The sequence below is a fragment of the Dasypus novemcinctus genome, chromosome 1 (assembly GCF_030445035.2).
Source record: "Dasypus novemcinctus isolate mDasNov1 chromosome 1, mDasNov1.1.hap2, whole genome shotgun sequence".
Taxonomy (NCBI): Eukaryota; Metazoa; Chordata; class Mammalia; order Cingulata; family Dasypodidae; genus Dasypus; species Dasypus novemcinctus.
Window position 1 is genome coordinate 39,632,180 of NC_080673.1, and position 19,342 is coordinate 39,651,521.

The 19,342-nt window shown below is 40.4% G+C and overlaps 1 protein-coding gene across 2 annotated transcripts in view; it reads right to left on the minus strand.

The window, feature by feature from the left end:
* TMEM131L (transmembrane 131 like) overlaps window positions 1–19,342 on the minus strand; it is a 163,258-nt gene that overhangs the window by 137,385 nt on the left and 6,531 nt on the right. For both annotated transcript variants that reach the window (XM_004471448.4, XM_058280406.2), the window contains exon 3: window positions 18,073–18,116. In XM_004471448.4, coding sequence (XP_004471505.2) covers window positions 18,073–18,116 — 44 coding nt within the window. The remainder of the gene's footprint in view (window positions 1–18,072; window positions 18,117–19,342) is intronic.

The window sequence follows — 19,342 nt, forward strand, 5'->3', positions numbered from 1 at the left end:
ACAAGGGATTTCATTTTTTAAATAAAAATTCCAGATCACGAACATCTTCCTCTGCCAACTGCCATACTACATTATCTTTATGGATGTGTCGTTGGACATTTAGACTGTTTCTAACTTTACAGAAACAGATAAACAATTCGTAAACACATCTCTCAACTTGTACTGTTTATTTAAGAAACCCTTAAGAGTAGAATTTCTGGGTCAAAGGAAACCCACACTTTGCTATGTACTGCTACCTGCAAATTCCACTTTTAAGAGTTCCTTTAATCTGTATTAACTTCTTTAATCCTCACAACAAAGCCGTGAGGTAGGTACTATTTTTGTCCTGATTCTACAGATGAGAAAACTGAGGCACAGGATAAAAGAGCTAGTAGCAGCACAAAGCAGGACTCAAACCCAAAGCCCTGGTCCTTAACCACCCTAGTTCTGGTTTCTCAGATGCAACAATTCCTAAAAAGGATTCTTCCCTGGAAGTCAGGGAAGGATGCAGGCAATTTAAGAGTACCTTGCCGTTACACAGTAGCCACACCTAAAACAAAGGCATCCCTCTCAGTCTCAGGGCAGCTGATATGAGAGCATGATGAGCCCCGCACATCTGTGAGGAAGTGCTATTAACACCCATTTTACAGAGGTGGAAACCAAGGCACAGAGAAGTTTGGAGATTTGCCAAAAGTCACCAACTAATAAGTGTGAAGGCATTCAAACCAGATCTGGTTCTAAGCACAATATTTAACCACTGAGCCAGGATCCTACCCTGGAGTCAGAAAAAAAACTATCGCAGATAATCATTACCATATCCACCTATATCTTGCCATCTTATTTCTCAGACCCACCCACAACCATCTCAGGTTCCTGCCAGAAAGAATCCTGACTCTGGCTCATCTCCTAACTTCCCTCCTTTCCCTACTCAGTCTGCTGCTCTCTTACGACTAACTCAACCCTCCCATTTTGTCCTCATTTTCTATTCTATTCTTTTTATCCTCTCCCAGCCCTAAATCAAATTACACAAGGTCAGAAAAGACATGTTAAAAAAAAAAAAAACTAAAAAACTCAGCTCATAAACACCACACCTTACTTTTTATGTGTATTCAAATTCATGTGCTCTTTCTCTTAAAACTATACATTTGGTGGATACGGAGTGTTTGTAAATAAATTTAATAATAAATTAAAATTTAAAAAATTAAAAAAAATAAAAACAAAAAGACAAAATAATAATTTTAGGCTTTTCCTCCTCCCCACTCCCCCCCCCCCAAAAAAAACTACATCTCTTGAGAGCTGACACTATGTTTAAAGCCTACCAGTTTAACCAATATGCTTCAGGGGCTTTCTAATAACCAAGATTATATCAGTTTCTTATTACCTGTATATTATTTTCTAACCATCGATCATAACTGAATATTTATTTTCCACATTTGGAATGTTTCATGCAGAACCCTGACACTCAGACTAGGATTTAAACAAAGTTTTACATATATTTGTTAATATAATACAGATTAAAATATTCTTTGAAAATGTCTCTAGTTCAAACCTCATCAATTCAGAAAATATAATGATTTGGATTCAAAATTTTAACAAACTCCATTTTTAATCCAGGCGAACAGAAGAGAAAAAAGATAATAAGCCTTTAACTATTAAGTATTATCTACAAACAAACTGATGTTACTCACAAGTCGCTATCATCCTGGATGTTTTAATCAGCCCCCTTGAGCTAAATGATGTATTTTCATTTTATTTAAACTGTCCTTTTAAATAATCTTTAAGTCATTTTTCCCAGTTTATATGAATTAACACTTAGATATATGTAAATAAATAATACTATCCCATCTTGCTTTTCTTTTCCTCATTTTAGGATAGGGGACAAGTAGACTAAAAGAAAGACATGAGTGCAAGTGAAAATTTCCACATCATTTCCATTGCCTTCACACCTGTAAATGTGAGAAACTCTAACTCCGGTGGCCTGTTCTGGCTCCTTCTCAGCTCTCATGCTGCTCAGCTGTGGCAAGAATTGAAACCGTGAGAAGCAGAGAGAGGAACAGCGAATCTAAGAGTCTCAAGAGTCACCCGTAAAATGGAAGAGTTTATTTTTTCATGGAAGGGTCTATGAATTAAATAAGCTAGTACTTACAAAAAAACAACCAAAAAATGAAGTGTTTGATAAATGTTAGTTCTCTGCACCCAGAATCTTGGTTTCATTGTGCCTGTTTTTCAGACGAGATCCACTTTACAAGATTATGAGAATACACACCATTGTGCTTTAAACTAAAAAGCGTGATACAACGTGAGCAATTACAAAGGAAAAACAGCATGCTTTAAGTATATTTCATTTTTAAAATGAACATTTTAATTTTAAAGTGATTTTTTTAGGTTCCCAAAAAAACACATGTGCATTTTAATAAAAATACTCGAACTGTCTAAAGCGGAGTCAAGTTCAGGACTTGCCCATATGGTGCTTTTGTACGAATCTGAATAAGGCGCACCCTCTGGGAGGACACAGCTCCACATGCACACAGCTGGTCCTGCAACCCTGTGTGGAGTGGCAAGAAGTAAAAAGCTCAAGTCTGCCAACCCCCCTGCAGTCCCACTCCCCAAAGGCCACCAAAAATTTAACTCTTAATACATCTTCAATTTCCAAGAATTACCTTAAAAACTAAATAATTTAGTTACAGTAAGAAGGCTTTAGTATCTTAATCAGAGTTCTCGTTTTCAGTAGGAATAAACTCCAAAAGTGAGAAGTTTAGAAAACTAACAACATACTATAAGAGCCTAAATAACTTTTTGTATGCTAAGAGTTTGGTTTTTTTCAATCTCTACCGCAAAATTCCTTAAAGGGAGCCATGTAGCTTGGTGGTTGAGCGCTTGCTTCCCATGCGCAAGGTCCCAGGTTCAATCCCCAGTACCTCCAAAACAAGTTCCTTAAAAAGCAGTCCAGGGAATAACTAAATTAAATGTGTACAGAGGGCCTTTACAATACAATAATGTTAAAAACATATATATGCACAAACCGTACAAACTGGAATAAAATGATTATTTAAAGTTGTCCTAAACAGATTTACATGAATAAAACTAATTTCTACTGATGACATGAATGATTACACAAGGAAAAAGAAAACTGACAAAGATCACTGAGAAAACATTTAATACAAAAGACTGGTGGTTTAGTGTCATATGATTAATACCTATCAACAGCATCTACATGATCAAAATCCCTAAAGGGGAGGAGAGGTGCAGAGACAGGGAAAAACAAAACAAAACACAACACCCCACACTTGCAATTCAAACTCCCTAAGCAATGCGTAGAAAAGGGTTTCTGCTTTTCTTCATCAGTTTCCTATTTACTGACCTCCCACCTACTACTCCCCTTTCTCTTTGTCAGTGGTACAGGTGTTCAGTTCTCTTGGAACACGGCTCTCCTTCTCCAGTTTCCCTTTTCATTCCCCACGTGAAAGCAGAAATTAGAAAATGTAAATAGTGTCGACTGTGTGCACTGAAGTGGCAGAGAGGCCTCAAACTCAGCAAGAGCCCAGATTACCGACAGCAGGGCATCCCTAAACTCTATTCCCTAAATTCCAAATCTCCTGAATTCAACAGGGACAATATCCAAGACAGAGCTCTGAACGGAGTGTTTCTTTTGCTTTTAAGCTCAGCTTTCAGATCTAGAATTTTGTCTTCACTGAGGAGCAAGCTGACTTTCCTGGACCCTTCATGGCTGCAAACTTGAAGAAGTTTGCCCAACTAGGCATTAGCAGTAAACTTCCTCCCACAGCTATGGTCTAAATGTGGTGAATTAATGAAACCACTTCTCTATCTAAGCCTACTTTCGAATTTAAATGAAGCCTGAATTTACTAGCCAGGTTAAATGGATTAAAAGATTAAGGCAGAGAGGGCAAGGGCCTTCCCCTCCTCACTCTTACATTTCGACCTTAAATTACCCCAGCTTTCTGATGAATGGAGAAGTCACTGTGAAGGGGCCTAATTACCCGCGATTTACACCAACCTCAACCAATTTCAGGATCAAAGATGAGATGTTCCCAAAACATGAATCTGCTAATTAGGTTACATGAAAGTCAAATTAACAGGCAATTTGGGGGTGACATTTCTCTAGCTAAAAGGAAACTTATAGGTGAAGTACTAAAATTCACAGTAACAGCAGTAACCCTGTGGGGTAGCACCATTATACACTAGGAAAACTAGTTAAAATATGAAGACGCCCCCCAGCCCAAGGACAACTTGGGTTAAAATATAGGAAGCAGAGATGCATTTCGATACAAGCATTTCACAGAATTTCAGGAAACAACAAAAGGATCCTCCCTCCACAACCCACAGGATCTGCTTCAGAATGTGAATCAACACACACATATTTATTTACTAAGTCTAAATTGGTAACAAAACACGTTTAAGATACATACACAGCCACACCACAGAACACACAGCCTGGCAGCAGTTTCAGTAGCTGTATTTATTTGAATTCTAATCAAAGGAATGTGGTTTGATTTCATGGCTATGCCTATTTGCTCATTAAGCTCCAGGATATATAGAAATATTCCTGAAAGAAATCTTCCCACTGATTTCCCACAAGGAAAAAAACAAAACAAAACACTTTCCCTCCGTGCTCACAACCTGCGTAAGTGAAATAAAGAATTCCCTCGGAATACGCCTACAAATACATTCAGAAATAATTTAAAAATAAAACCCATTCGACCTAAAGTCCAGGTTCAGAGTGCCAGTAAGAAAACCTGTGCTGGGACACTGGCAAATCCAAGGTCACAGCAGATGTCTTAAGACATGAAATTCCAAGAACCTCTAAGAAACGAAGAGCCCCAACCTATCGCGTAACAGAGCACCAGACCAATAACATAAAAGCTACTTCCTGGGAGCCATGGAGAGAGGGGAGAGGAGGGAGAGAAGGGGAAGGGACCCATCCTAGGTTCACGAAGGGTCTCACTGCTGGCCACAATGTAACTGGAGTTTCTTCCTTTCTCCTCCATACAGCTCCCTCCACTGGCAAATGCACCCCCTGCACCACGCGAAGCTGCAGGGAAGCCCCAGTCTGTGGTTGGGTTGGTTAGCCCCAACAAGCTGGACCACCCAAGGTCACTGCCATGACACACCTCAATTTTAATCCTCCCCTCCAGCTCCCAGGGGCCTCCTCTGTTCCACCTTATCTGCTGCACAATACCCACCATCATCTCAGGCACTTGGGCCCCAGAGGAACTAAAGCTCCTGAGGGCAGGACACGGGAGTCCCCTTGGGTGTGGAAGGTATCTGTGCTCCTTCCGTCCACACCAGTTTCTTACAGAATTTTTAGTAAAATACTTTTCAGTTTTTACTTACTTCTGGACCTGTCCTCAAGCCCTTCTGCACGGGCGCACGCGTGCACACACACCCTCAGCCACCTGCGCGCAGGAGACTGGCCGGGGACTCAGGTGAGTACACACCACCCTGGACTAGGAACGGCCACGCCCATCCAATAACTGAGACTTCTTGTTTCTGCGACAAGGTTTTCTGCCAGACTCACTTCCCTTATAATGAATGAACTAGGCCTGAGCTATTTCCTCAGTTTTCCCTTGGAAACCAAACTGCGACAGCCTAATCCACCTGTTTACCAGGAGTGCTTGGGCGTGTTGGATCCCAAATTGGGCAGGAGGACTCATCCTGGAACACCCTCTGCAGAAACAGAAGTTGGATCACTTGGCTGAAACCCGATGCCGCGTGAGGAGAATAAAACATTTTAGGTTTGCTAAAATCCTGGGCAAGAGTCCGTGAGCAAGGCTAAAAAAACCACCTGTACCTTCCAACTCACGCTCCAAGGTTTTACCTATAAGACCATTTCTGCTCCCCATTATTCAATCTTCAACGCAAAGTACATTTTGAAATGTGATTCCATGGATTGTCAATGGTTCTTAAACTTTAGCATGCATCAGAATCCTGGGGAAGGATTGTTAAAACAGACAGCTGGGCCGCTCCCCTAGCGCTTCTGATTCAGGAGTTCTGGGGTGAGTTCTCAGTGTGCCTGTCTAACAAGTTCCAGGGGATGCTGATTCTGCTAGTCCAGGGACTACACTGTTAGACTCACTGCCCTACGCCTCTCTTCCCTCATTTAGTTCAAGTGACTAACTCAGCGGCGCACACACCACTGTTTGCGTTCCCAATGCCCATTTCTGCTCCTGGACAGGCAAATCCCTGGCTGTTCCAGAGACCACAACCCGCCTTGTGATGTGGGTGAACACTGCTGGGCAACGCTGGTGATGGCGGTCCCACACTCCTTAGTCAGCAGTCGGGTCAGTCTGGATACAGGACCCATTTTTAACCTGTGAGATGTGAGAAGAAGCGTGCTGAAGGGTGCATCTGAGAAAGGCACAAGGAAGAGGGTCCGTACCTCCATGTTCAAGGGGGAAGCTGTGAGCTTGTGAGCCAGCAGCCCTCCTGCAGCCCTGAGGGAGCTGGGCAGCTCCCACTGAGCATAGCAGGACGTGATGACGCTCACCTGCTCAGCAAACCAACCCAGAACCACCCTGCCTCCGGGCTTCTTACTAGGTGACCTAATACTCTTTATTGTTTGAGCTGGTTGAGTCAGGGTTTTCTGTTAGTTGCAGCAGAAAATATCTAATCACAAAGCAAAGCAAGCTAACAAGAGCATGTCTGAGGACTCAAGGCAACCTCTCAGCACATATTACAAAGGCATGGGTTTGACAAAATCGTCTTAGAACTCCAGATTTAAATTTTCCAGATTTATTTCAAAAGCTACGCAACTGAAAGTCAGCAAATTACCAACAATTAGAAATAATGTAAAATTACAATTAAGAATCTCTCCAATATACAGTTAAGTATTACTGTAGACCTGACTCTTGAAAGTCTAGAATATTAATTCCTTTTCTTCTATGAGCCATGTTCACTTTTTCTTTCGGGGTTTACGACCAAAGAATCCAACTGTTTCCCCAAATCAATCTTAGACTTAGTCTCTTTCTATAGAGAGGAGACTACAGTATATATAATTGGAGGAAAAAAATCGTTTTCCAGCTTAAGGGAAAGGTATATATGACAAGGTAGTCAGGTGTTATCTAAAGAGGATACCTAGGATTATGTGCCAGTTCTGTCATTTCAGAGCTCTAAATCTTGAACAGATTGTTTTTTTACCTTTCTGAACTTTTCTTCAATTCTAAAACCAGAATACTACCACATATCTACCTGGTTATTTAAGGGTAACTCATGTGAAAGAATTTTGTAAACCATAAGGGCCAATAAAAGGGTAATTACTTAAATCCAATTTTTAATGGATTAACTGGATTAACATAGCCTGCTGTTAGATAAAGATTAATCATGATCCCAGAGGAATTATTTCACTATGAAATCTTCCAAAACTATTAACTGGAACATTGTTTGCATTGTTATTCAAACTGAACTTCACCTACTGTTAATCATTAAGTGGCAGCTAAATGAACCAATATCCACAAGCAGTACAACCCTAAAAGACAATGTTGTACCAGGCATGACATCAGCATGACAAACTATTTACTATGTATATTTTCACAATGGTCATCTTGGAAGGCCACACACAGTGACTCTGCTTTTACTGGAGCTATTCTCTGGCACTCCTTTCAAATCTATCACTGGGTTCCTTTGACCATTTCAGAAGTGGAAAAGTGTCTTTCCTAAAGAAATTTAATTTTAGCTCAAAAGCCAGATGTCATTCAGTCATGTTTTCTGAATGACATACTTGTATTTGTATAAACTGGGGTTATAAACAAAAAGAACTGGGAGGAAGGGAAAAAAGCAGGCATGGCACACGAAACCCATGTTTCTCAAACTGGAATATGTATATGTGTATTTTAGAGAAAACAATACCATGAGATAAAGGAGGTCATCTTCCTGGAGCAAAAATTTTACTGGAAGATTTTCTTGAGAGGGAAAAAAAAACAACAGTGAGTGATTTTTAAATGAATGAAAATCTTCAATATATTTTGATTTTTTTTTTTTAATTTGAAGAATTTTCATGTTTACAGCAGACAGCTTCAAACTACATCCCCACTATGGGGGAAAACGTTAAAGACTACAATAAACAAACAAGACTTTTCCTTGTTTCATTTATAAATTGGTTACAAAGGAATTCTAAAACAATGGTTCCAAGAACATACTGATTGAGCACCACTGAAATACTGTCTAGACTACCATGGTAATTATCTATAAAGTGACAACGTTTTTTCATTACATTTATTGAGGGGAAATCACTATTACTCTAGAGTCCTATTTAATTTGTGGAACACTCTAACACCTACTAATAATATGCTGACAATTCATTTAAAACTAAGTAACAAGCCCCAGGAGATCCCATTATCTTAATATTAGTATTCCTAGACAGAGAATACTACCTTGGGAAATTATATTTCTCCTTTGAACCTTTAACACCTAAGCCCTGCCACCTTCTTAAACCATTGGAAACTTGGTGTCACAATGCATCTAGATCAGTTTTACATAACTAATCAATACTGAGAAAATACTTTTCCTCATCAACCCATCATGACAACCCACGAAGAAACCAAAGCTTGAAAGAACCCTAAAACAAGCAAAATGCTAGCTCATCTGTGATGTCAGCTCATCTGTGACTAAGAGTTTTTTATATCTAATAAGACATCAGTTAGGCCTCACTGGGCCCCAAGTCCATGTCCTGCTTACAGACGTACCTTCACTCTTGCCTGATATCAACTTCTTACTAGTCTTTTTTGTACTTTTTAACTATATGGGCAAGTCTTCTGGGTTGTTGAATCCCCCTGGCTTGTTCCTCAGAATGCACATCTGACCAAAAGGATTCCATAGAGTTATTTTACCATTAAACATTGTGCCATGTAGCAACACAGAACCAGTCAAGCCCCTGAGTGGCCTAAGAAAGGAAGCCAGCAGAGCCAGACTAAGTGGTGGGTTAAAGCACTACCCCTAGACTGCTAGTCTAGAATAACAAATGCCAAGGTTCTGGTGCTGGATTTGCCACCTTGACCTACAATGTCCAGCCTCTACAGAATTCAATTCCACTTTTTTGTTTCAGGAATGTTGACACTAATGAAGTGTTTTGCCTATTTTTATTCTAAGTTAATCCTTCAAAATGTACCTTGAATAGTTAAAGGTTCAAAGATGTTCGTCAAGACAAAAATTAGTACAGACCCTCTCTCTCCAGATTGTGTAAAAAGATATATTTAGGAGAAGTAAAAATGTCAATGAAAACAAAAATTTGGATTCCGATCTTATTGTACTAAGTACTATTTTTCTACTTGATTTCAGTTAAGAACTAAATTAATATATACATAAGCGCTGAGAACTTTGTAAAAGATTTCACAACCTAAAAAGCCTATAAAGGGCTTTGTGGCTTGAAAACAATTTTAATATAAAGCAAGAACCTTGTTTAAACACCTGTATTGTGTTAAGGAAAGCATCTAAATTATGAGATCTATTACAGCCGAAGAAAATTCACTTTACATTGTTACAGCCACAAAGACTAAGAGCATATTCACATTGCAAACCTCTCAGGGTCCACAGGGTCCCCAAACCCAGTAGATGGTACCTCAGGCACACATGGAGAAAGCTAATGACTCATTCTCTTTAAAGACACATCAAATAAAACAACCGACTTAAAAACCACAACGTCTAATACCAACAGTGTGGTTTCAATGGCAAATATGAATATGAAAGAACATGTGTTGTGGAACAAGTGATCCATGCTCACAAATGACCTTGAACTAGTAGCAGTTTTAAGTATGTTGTTAAAAATTTATATTGGATAATTAAGGGAATTACCAGAGAGTGAGAGAAACAGAGCTTGCCAAGCAAGGATTTCAGTGTAGATTTTGTCTTTATCAAACGAACCTTCAAAGGAACAAGTTGCAGTTAAAGTTCGAATCCCTTTTTCCACAGCCTACAGCTTCCTAAGCTTTTTAGCAGGTATGTGTTGATCACTTCTGTTTCATGGTCAAGATAGCATCAGAGGCCATGGATGGGGACAAGTGATTTGTCTTTTTTTTCTATTTCCATGGCTGTATCTACTGCCTCATCTTGATTTATAAGCAAAACCTGGAAAGCCTACAAAAATAAGTGTTTTGTGGTTTATCTAGGAATAACAGGAAAAACTGTTATTTTTGGTGAACAAAATGTTGCACAATTTTAATCTAAATAAAATGTGAATTTTGCTTTAAAAAATGAAAAATTCTAAAATATGAACTTGTATTCATTCCTTCGTTTAGCAGCCCTTTACCTATGTATTCCTGGGGAATCTAAGATGAATGAGAATATGGGTGTGACAGTGGCTGAAAGGGAAAGCCTAGGACATTTATATTACTAGAAGGAAAGCTGAAGAATGTAACATGGGACTGAATAACACAGTGAAACCTCATGTGAAATACAAATATGGGTAATACTGCATATATAAGACTGTTTTTACAAAGCATAAATACAAATAAATTATAGAGATAAAAACAGAATAGCAGCTAAGTACGGCAGGGGAAGCGTAAAGAAACAAGGGATGAGTTTTTTTGGTCTGTTTGTTTTTATTATTATTATTACTAGAATAACGAAAATGCTCTAATAATGACTGAAGTGATGAATGCACAAGTATGTGATTATACCAAATACCACTGATCGTACACTGTGGATGGATTTACGCTTTATAAATATGTATCAATAAAATTGATTGCTTAAAAAAAAAGGGAGAGATGAAGGAGACACAGACAGGAACTTGGGTGTTCTGAAAAAGGCAATTTCTGAAGAAGAGTAAGTGCCCAGGGTGCTATGTGAAGTCAGACCAAGTGAGTGAGCCAGGTGAAGGGGGGTTCAGGGAAGAGAAGAGTGCTTCAGCAAACAGGTGTGAGAGCGAGAAGCAGTGCGAGTGGGAGGCTGAAGAGGGAGCGGGGCCTACACCACAAAAGGACAAGCTGAGTCTGCACTTAGGTAATGTAGTCCACAAAGGCTGCATTTAAAGGAACTGGTGGGACTGGGGAGAACAGGCTAGGGTAGCTACAAAGTGGAGGCATGGGACCTCTGGAAGAAGATCCAGCCACATCCTGGGAAGGTGAGGGTATGAAAAGAGCCAAGGGAGGCATCCTGATTTCTGGTTTCTACAAATGAATGCGTGAGGCTGCCATTCACCAAGAGGGGCCTGGTGGAGAGGGACAGGCAGGGAGCTGGGAGCTCGGTCAGGACACGCTAGCTGTGGGACACCTGAGATCTCTGTAGGCAATCGACCCACCTGGAATGAGGCAAGACCCCTGGGGAGAAGGTACAATCCATGCCCAACTTCCTTATGTAGATTTAAAAAAACCAACAAACCAGGTGAGATTTAGATTACCTAGGGAGATGGCAGAATGGGAAGAGAAGAGGGTCCAAGGTGGACCCCTGGGGAGTGCCATGTTCAGGTTCAAGAGTATAAGATCCTATCAACAGCTAAGGACCTTTGTGGTTTTGTTGAAAACACAGAGCTCTGTTTCTGAAGAACAAAGAGAAGTGAAAAGTTCGATTCCCCATGGGGGCTCCAGGATACCCTGTACTGCCAAAAGGAAGTTTCCCTAAAGATTAAGTCATTTACTGTCTGCAATTATATCTTTCAGTATGTTGTTATTCAAAGGGTAAGAAGATTTTCTTCAGGTTCTGACTCTTAGGACCTGTCATAAAATCTTTCAGGAGAATACATTTTTGTTGCTGTAAAGAACCCTGACGATCATTAGATAACCAGATAAAAGTACATTAAAAAAAAAAGTTTTCATAGACACCATCCCTAGCTAGTCAGTATTTACGATTTTTATACCCATTTTAAAAAGATAAAATAATATACTATTCACACTTTACCATTCAACTTTTCTTATTTTACCAAATACACTGAGGGGAGGGGGAGGTTATTTGAGTTATATACACAGAAAGCCAGACAAGCTTCCCAGAGGGTATTGAATTTGAGTAAGAGCTGAAGTCAGCTCCCATTTGCTCTCATCACTGAAGCCCCAACAGCAACCTTTCTTAATAAGCAAAGGAATAGTCTACTGCTGATATTCGAGAACACCCAGGAGAAATGTGGGGAGGGAGAGGAAAGAGGGAAGAAAGTTTTCCAAATATTGCTTTTCTGGCTTTCAACCAAGTGCAATTACATAGTATCCACAGAAGATGAAGTCAAGATAATACAAACAAAAACTTCAATGAGGCCAATTACCCTGAAAGCTTTCCCCAACTGTATCTGAGATAATAGGCAAGCTGCTCTAGAACCCGCCATTGTGGAGTTAATGGAGATCTGGTTCTGGACCCACCCTGGGCAGCCTTGAGGTAAAACACAGAGCTCTCTTCAGGATCTACATTCTGTCCAGTGATTGAGGTCAGTTAACACTTATACTTTTCCTGAGGCATAGTGAGACTGTTTCTGTAGTCAAGCTTATTTCTCAAATCCCAAGTTAGTAACTACTTTTATATTGGTTTTTTCAGAGAAGATACACTCATTCTCAACACTTAAAGTGTTGGCTCTACTGACCTCAAGTCCAGCTTACTATCAGTAAGAACTGGCATTATGGGATAGTAAATGAAATCAAAACCACAAAAAGCTGGAAAAAATGTAGAGAGATACTATTGACTTCATAAATAAGATTAAGAATATATGACATTCTCAGAGACTTAAATCTTTGGTCTGTTCATATGCCGGTTGAGCCCTGGATCTCAGCAGAGTTGCAGCCAACACCTACTTTCCAGTTCACTGGACTCACCCAGGACAACTAACTTAAGGCTGATGATGGACAACATCCACCCCCCAAAAAAAGAACAGAGTATCTACAATAGCAAGCAAGACAGTTCCATCTACCTGCCCCATGGAATCTAAGCCCCCTCTCAATGAGCACAGTGGGCATCACCATCCCCAAATGCTCAAGATTGAGGAATAAACAAACATAAGGGGGGAATGAAACTGCGAACTAAAGTGGACTTATGATTATTCTAGCAATGGCAGAACTTGTATCATTAATATAAAGACAGTGGCCACCAGAGGTTCTGAGGGGAGGGAGAGAAAAGATTAGGTGTAGCATGGGGGCATTTTAGGGACCTTGGAATTGTCCTACATGACAGTGTAATGACTGATACAGGCAATTACACGTTTTGTCAAAACTTATAAAATTGTTCAGCGCAAAATGTGAAACTATAATGTAAACTACAGGCCATGGTTAGGAGCAGTGGCTCAGTATGTGTTCATCAATTGTAACAAATGTACTACACTCATGAAAGGTGCTGTCAATGTGGGAAAGTGTGGGAGGGAGACAGAATAGGGTATATGGGAATCCCCTATGTTTTTTATGTAACATTTAGGTAATCTAAAGATTCTCTAAAAAAAATTTTTCAATACCTGTAAAAAAAAAAAAAAAAAAAAAGACTAGATGACATTAAAATAGCAGGGTAAACCTAGGATACTGGATGATAACAACAAGTATATAATAACTATGAGTTCATACTGATATAAATTAATGATTGAATAAATGAGAGCAAATAAATTCCAAATAATTTATGCAGATACTCCACCCTCAAGGCAGTAGAGCCTTGAGTGCAGGCTACACCAAAGGACTTGCCCCCAAAGAGTATGGCAAAGAATGAAGGAGGAAAAAAAGAGTAACTTTACAGGAAAGAACCCTGATGATCATTACTCAGCCAGATCAAGAACAACCATCGAAAGTGATGAGTCACTGTTACCAGGTGGTAAGAATACAGTGAGGTATGGAAAAAATACAATTAATGTAACTTATAGACTATAGTTAACAGCAAAATTGTAATATTCTTGCCATCAATGTCAAAGAAGGTACTATATCAACGCTAAGGGTAAATAATGGGGAGTATGGGATTTTTTCTTTTGGACTAAGGCAAACGTTCAAAAGTTTACTGGGGCAATGACTGCACAACTGTGTGATGAAAGTGAGAGCCAGTGAGTGCACACTTTGGATAGAATGTACAAGGCAGAGAGGACTGTATACCATAGTGAACCATGTGGTGGAAGACAGCCTGTGGTTAACAGTACAAATGGGAGCATGTTCTCAAAACAAATGTACAATAATAATGCACAGTGTTAATAACAGGGAGTGTATGGAAAAAATATACCAAGCGTACAGCTGTGGACCACAGTTAGTGGTAACAGGCTGATGACATTCTTTCACAATCTGTAACAAATGTTCCACAACAGTGTAAGGTGTTCGGAGGGGTGAGGTATGGGAATTCTGCACATTACGCATGATTGCTTTGTAAGCTCACTTCTCTAATTCAAAAATGAGAAAAAAAGTGACAAGTAACATGGCAGGAGATAGTTGTGATATGATGAGATGAAAATGGCACTTCAGCTCTGTGGTCTTCCTTCCCAAAGACTCACAACCCAACTTAAGCATGAGAAAAACGTCAGGCAAAGCCACATTGAGAGAGATTTTACAAAATGCCTGGCCAGTACTCCTCTTGACTGTCAAGGTCATCAAAAACAAGGAAAGGCTGAGAAACTATTGGTCAAGAGGAACCTAGGGAGACAAGACAATTCAATGTAAAGTGGTATCCTGGATGGAATCCTGAGACAGAAATAGGACATTTGGAAAAAACCAGTAAAATCTGAAAAAAGCATGAAGCTCAGTTCACAGTGATGTGCCAATGTAGGTTTCTTAGTTGTGACAAATGTGCGACAGTAATGTAAGATATTAACACTAGGGGAAACTTGATGTTGGCTATATGGGAATCTCTGTACTATCTTCGCAACTTTTCTGTAAATCTAAAACTATTCTAAAATTAAAAGTTTATTCAAAAGGAAGAAAAGCATTATATGGAGTTTCAGGAAAATGAAAATTTAATTTTAAAAAAATTCTCAATGGTGCAGGAGAAGAAAATACTTGAGTTGACTAATTTACCAATCATAGAGCATTACACTTACAGAGACAGTTTCTTTACAGAACTCCAGAACCTACATTTTCAGAAACAATGAAGATTTTCTAATAGCAGCAGCCCACAAGGAACAGATCTCAAAAAAAAAAAAAAAAAAAAGCCAAAGAAACTTGGAAGTCGAGTTAAAAGAAAAGTAGCAGGGAAACAGCAAAATACTGGAATATCTGTTATCAGGAAGAAAAGAGCATACACATCAGAGTTGATCAAGCTGTGACCTTTGATCCATTAAGGAGTTTTAAAATCAACACTGGTAGTAGCAAGTAGTTTTTAAGGAAAGGAAATGTAATAAGAAACAGTACATCACAGGTAATAAGGGTAAATACTACTTTGTGAAGCTTTAGTTCTCTTTTTATAAATATATATAGATGCACATATTCATATATCCATAAATATATACCTGTGTGTAAGTACAGAGCTGTGATGTACAAGTTATTTCTTACTTTGCTGAGCTGCTATCAAAAACTGTGAAAGTCACTGTTCACAGTTCTTACCTCCAGGCCTTCCATTCTGAAAACCTGTGTCAAATGACCAGGAAAGACAAAATGCTAGTAATACCTCTATATTTGATAGAAAACTGGTGAGACACAACTAGGTCAACTTAATAAGTGGAGAGATGCATATGTATCTACCAAAGAAGAGAACAAATCGGAAGGCCCAGGCAGCAAGGCTCTCTGTGGGCTGAGGACGCCCACACCTGGATCTGCAGCCAAGGTCTTTCCAAGCTCCACTCACACCCTCAAACTTCTTACTTGCCATCTCCACTTGGATGTGTCATTTCAAGTCTGAGATTCCTAGGAAACAACCAGTTCTTTTTTTTTTTTTTTAAAGATTTATTTATTTATTTCTCTCCCCCCACCCCACCACCCCAGTTGTCTGTTCTCTATGTCTATTTGCTGCGTCTTCTTTGTCCGCTTCTGTTGTTGTCAGCGGCATGGGAATCTGTGTTTCTTTTTGTTGCGTCATCTTGTTGTGTCAGCTCTCCGTGTGTGCAGCACCATTCCTGGGCAGGCTGGGTGGCTCTCCTTACGGAGGCTCACTCTTTGCGCGTGGGGCTCCCCTACGCGGGGGACACCCCTGCGTGGCAGGGCACTCCTTGCGCGCATCAGCACTGCGCATGGGCCAGCTGCACACGGGTCAAGGAGGCCCGGGGTTTGAACTGCGGACCTCCCATGTGGTAGACGGACGCCCTAACCACTGGGCCAAGTCTGCCGCCCCTCAAACAGTTCTTGATTTCCCTCCCACTAAATCCCTTACTGTCACAGTCACCATCATCTCCCCAGATGTGCGAGCCAAATTCTAGAAGTTCTCTAAGAGTTTTCTCTTTCCCTCATACTCCAAAACTAATATGACCAGTAATACATCTGTTCCACCCCAAAAGTACATCTCAAAACTTTCCACGTCCCTCCATACTCACTGCTACCACCGTAGCCCGAACCACCAAGAGTCCTCACTGTCTTTTGCTCCCATAGACCCAAAAAGGATGCTGACAAATTCTGAACCGTGACGTTTTCCCACATTTCAAATTTTATACTATGAATTTAAATGGTAGCAAAGAAGGTAATTTCTGGCATACTATAAATATTGACTTTTGAAAATACAACCACTCTTTTAAATATATTTGATGGACTCTAAATACCACAGCAGTGGTATCTATCATTCATTTTTTGAAAATAAATGAATAGGCTCTTCTTTATTGTTGGATATTCTACATTGTTCCTTTTCCTCCTTGAACTCATTTCTATTCTCAGATTTCAATCTAATATATCTTTATGTTCAAAGCCTTTTGTAACAAATTAAGAATATAAATTGAGTTTGTTTTTTTATTTCCTGTGACCATCACGGTATAAGGCCACTCACCCCCACCCCAAACTGGCTGATGTATCTCTGAATGAACAATACCTACTGTTAGAATGAGACAGAGTTAGTATCACTGAGAAAATCTGTTCAAGTAAAAAGATATAAATGGAAGGCATTTTGTATTTTGTTATAGCGCTGTCCCTAAATTCTCTAAATTCCCTCAGTGTTCTACAAAAAAAAAAAAATCGTATAGTGATTTACCATTAAAAATAACTTGTAGATCTATCAGCTGCCAATTTGATTAGGTGACCCTTCAATTTTGCGAAAAGCAAAGATTTGAAAGCGACCAGAGTTCTTAATCTGCCATCAATCAGTTAATCACTCTCTCCGAACCAATACCAGTGTTTCGACCTATCCCTAGGAGGATGAGGGATGTGTGAGAGATTTGCCTTCCTTTTGGAAAGTGGAGAAGTGAGACTGTGAAAAGAGAGGTAGTAAAGGAAGAGGCTAGATGAATATGGAGGATCTAGACGTCGATTCCCTGAGAGAAAGCCCCACACCCAGATACCACTTAGAGAGTTTTCATACCTCCACGAGAAGACGTCACCCAGTTGGATTACAATTGAGGGAAGTTTTCTCTCAAAAACGCAATTCACATTTTTTGATTTGCTAATCCCTTGCTTAAAGTCCTTTCACAACTCACAGGGCACTTGAAATGAAATGGCCTCTAAGGTTCTACCTCTCCTACGTCTTCTCACGACCTTACAAGCCACACTGGCCTTCTCCAAGTTCCTGGATTACGGCCAGCACTTCCTGCCTCAGGGCCCCTGCACTTGCTCTTCCCTCTGCCTAGGACACTCATCCTCGCTTGCTGCTTGGCCGCTAACTACACATCCTCCAGACGTCGGCTTGAACGTCACCTCCCTGGACAACCCTGTCTACCTCATTCTCCTCTACAGGCATCTGATTCTTGGGAACTCTCATCACAAGCACTATTATTTTATTGGCTTACAGTAAAGCCTCTCACCACACACAGCAGGTCTTCTACAATGCTTTATGCCCAGCATCCAGCACAGCGCCTGACCTTCAGTAGGTATTTATGAACAAGAGGGAGGATATGAGCGTGTCACAGGACAAATGGAGTTGGGGAGGGGTGAGTGGTCTAACAGTTTTCTGTATAACCTCATTTTAAAAACAAAAGCAATATTGAATATTAGAGTATAGTTACCACAAACGCCAAAGAGAAGGGCATATTACTGAACACATTAGATACGCAAACATAGATATATATAAAAGACTTCAGGAGGCACCCCAGGGCAGGGTCATGCAGCATGCAGGCATTTGTTCCCATTTTTATTTCTTTACCTTTGTTCTTGAGACTGCTCCTCCAAATCCTCTTCAGAATCATCCTGTTGAAAAGAACACAATTTAACGGTTGCTTCAAAGGAACACAAAATATCCAAAACAAACAGTTCTTCAAATCTTAGAGGTGATGAGCTTGTAATGAATGCCCCAATAGCGCCTGGCACGTGTCAGATAATACTCAATAAGTATTATGTGAAAAACTGACACTAGTAATAAGTCACGAATTGCTAAGAGATCCCTTAGACGGGCACTGTAAGTAAATATTCTACCCCATTTAAAACCACAACCTAAACATAATCTTAAAATAAGGGCTGGCACCACTTCTTTCCAAGAGCCTTTTTTAAATGTTTAACAGCAACTAAAGTCCCCAAATATAGAATATGTCTTTTGTTTAACTCAGAACCTCTTAAGTGAATAGCTGTTATGTCTCCACCTCAATGTAAAAGGGTTGATTGTTCTATAAATGGCATAAATACCGTACCTAAAAACTCTCTCAAAATTATCTCCCAGGCTTACCATGCCGAAATCTGTGAAGGTAAAAAGAGGAGGTGTTTGAAGCAAAAACAAAAGTGCAGATCCAACGAAAGGCTACACTTGTGATCACGCTCTTTCACCTCAGACCAGGCTGTTCCTTCCTGAAGCTTGCCACAGCCGGTTTCAGGGATACTGACCCTTCCTGCCCCCAGCTGCTCCCCGCCCCTGCTCCCCGGAGCACTGCCTGGCTGTCCTGCCCCTCCCACCTGTCACTGCCTCATCCTCCGGGGCACAGCCTGGGACCTCATAAGGCTCCCCCGCACTAATGACCTCAGAAGGTTATCATGGGTGTCACCAGGGGGCCCAAGTCCCTATCTCCAGCCCCAACTTCTCACCCAATGAGCACATGCAGATACTTGATAAACGCCCATTGTTCCACAAAAGCCAAGACTCAGCCGGCTTCCTTCAGCACAGGTAAAACCCCCCAACCAGCACGTGTAGGTACTCCACGATTCTTGTCAAATGAACTCATCACAGCTCCAGTCTGACTTTCAAAGCCACCAGGTTATATGCACTGTGACCCTCGGCTCTCCACGAACAATTATGACCAATATCAGACTTACCAACCTCCAGCGTCCCTCCAGCTGGCTTGTTTTAACCCACCACCCACAACACCATCAGCTCCTAGCCCTGGGGCAAACCTTGGCGTCATCCGGCATTGCTCTCCTCCTGTCACCTCCAACATAAAGACCTGCCCCGCTCATCTGGAACACTTCAGGCCTGAGCCTTCTTCTCC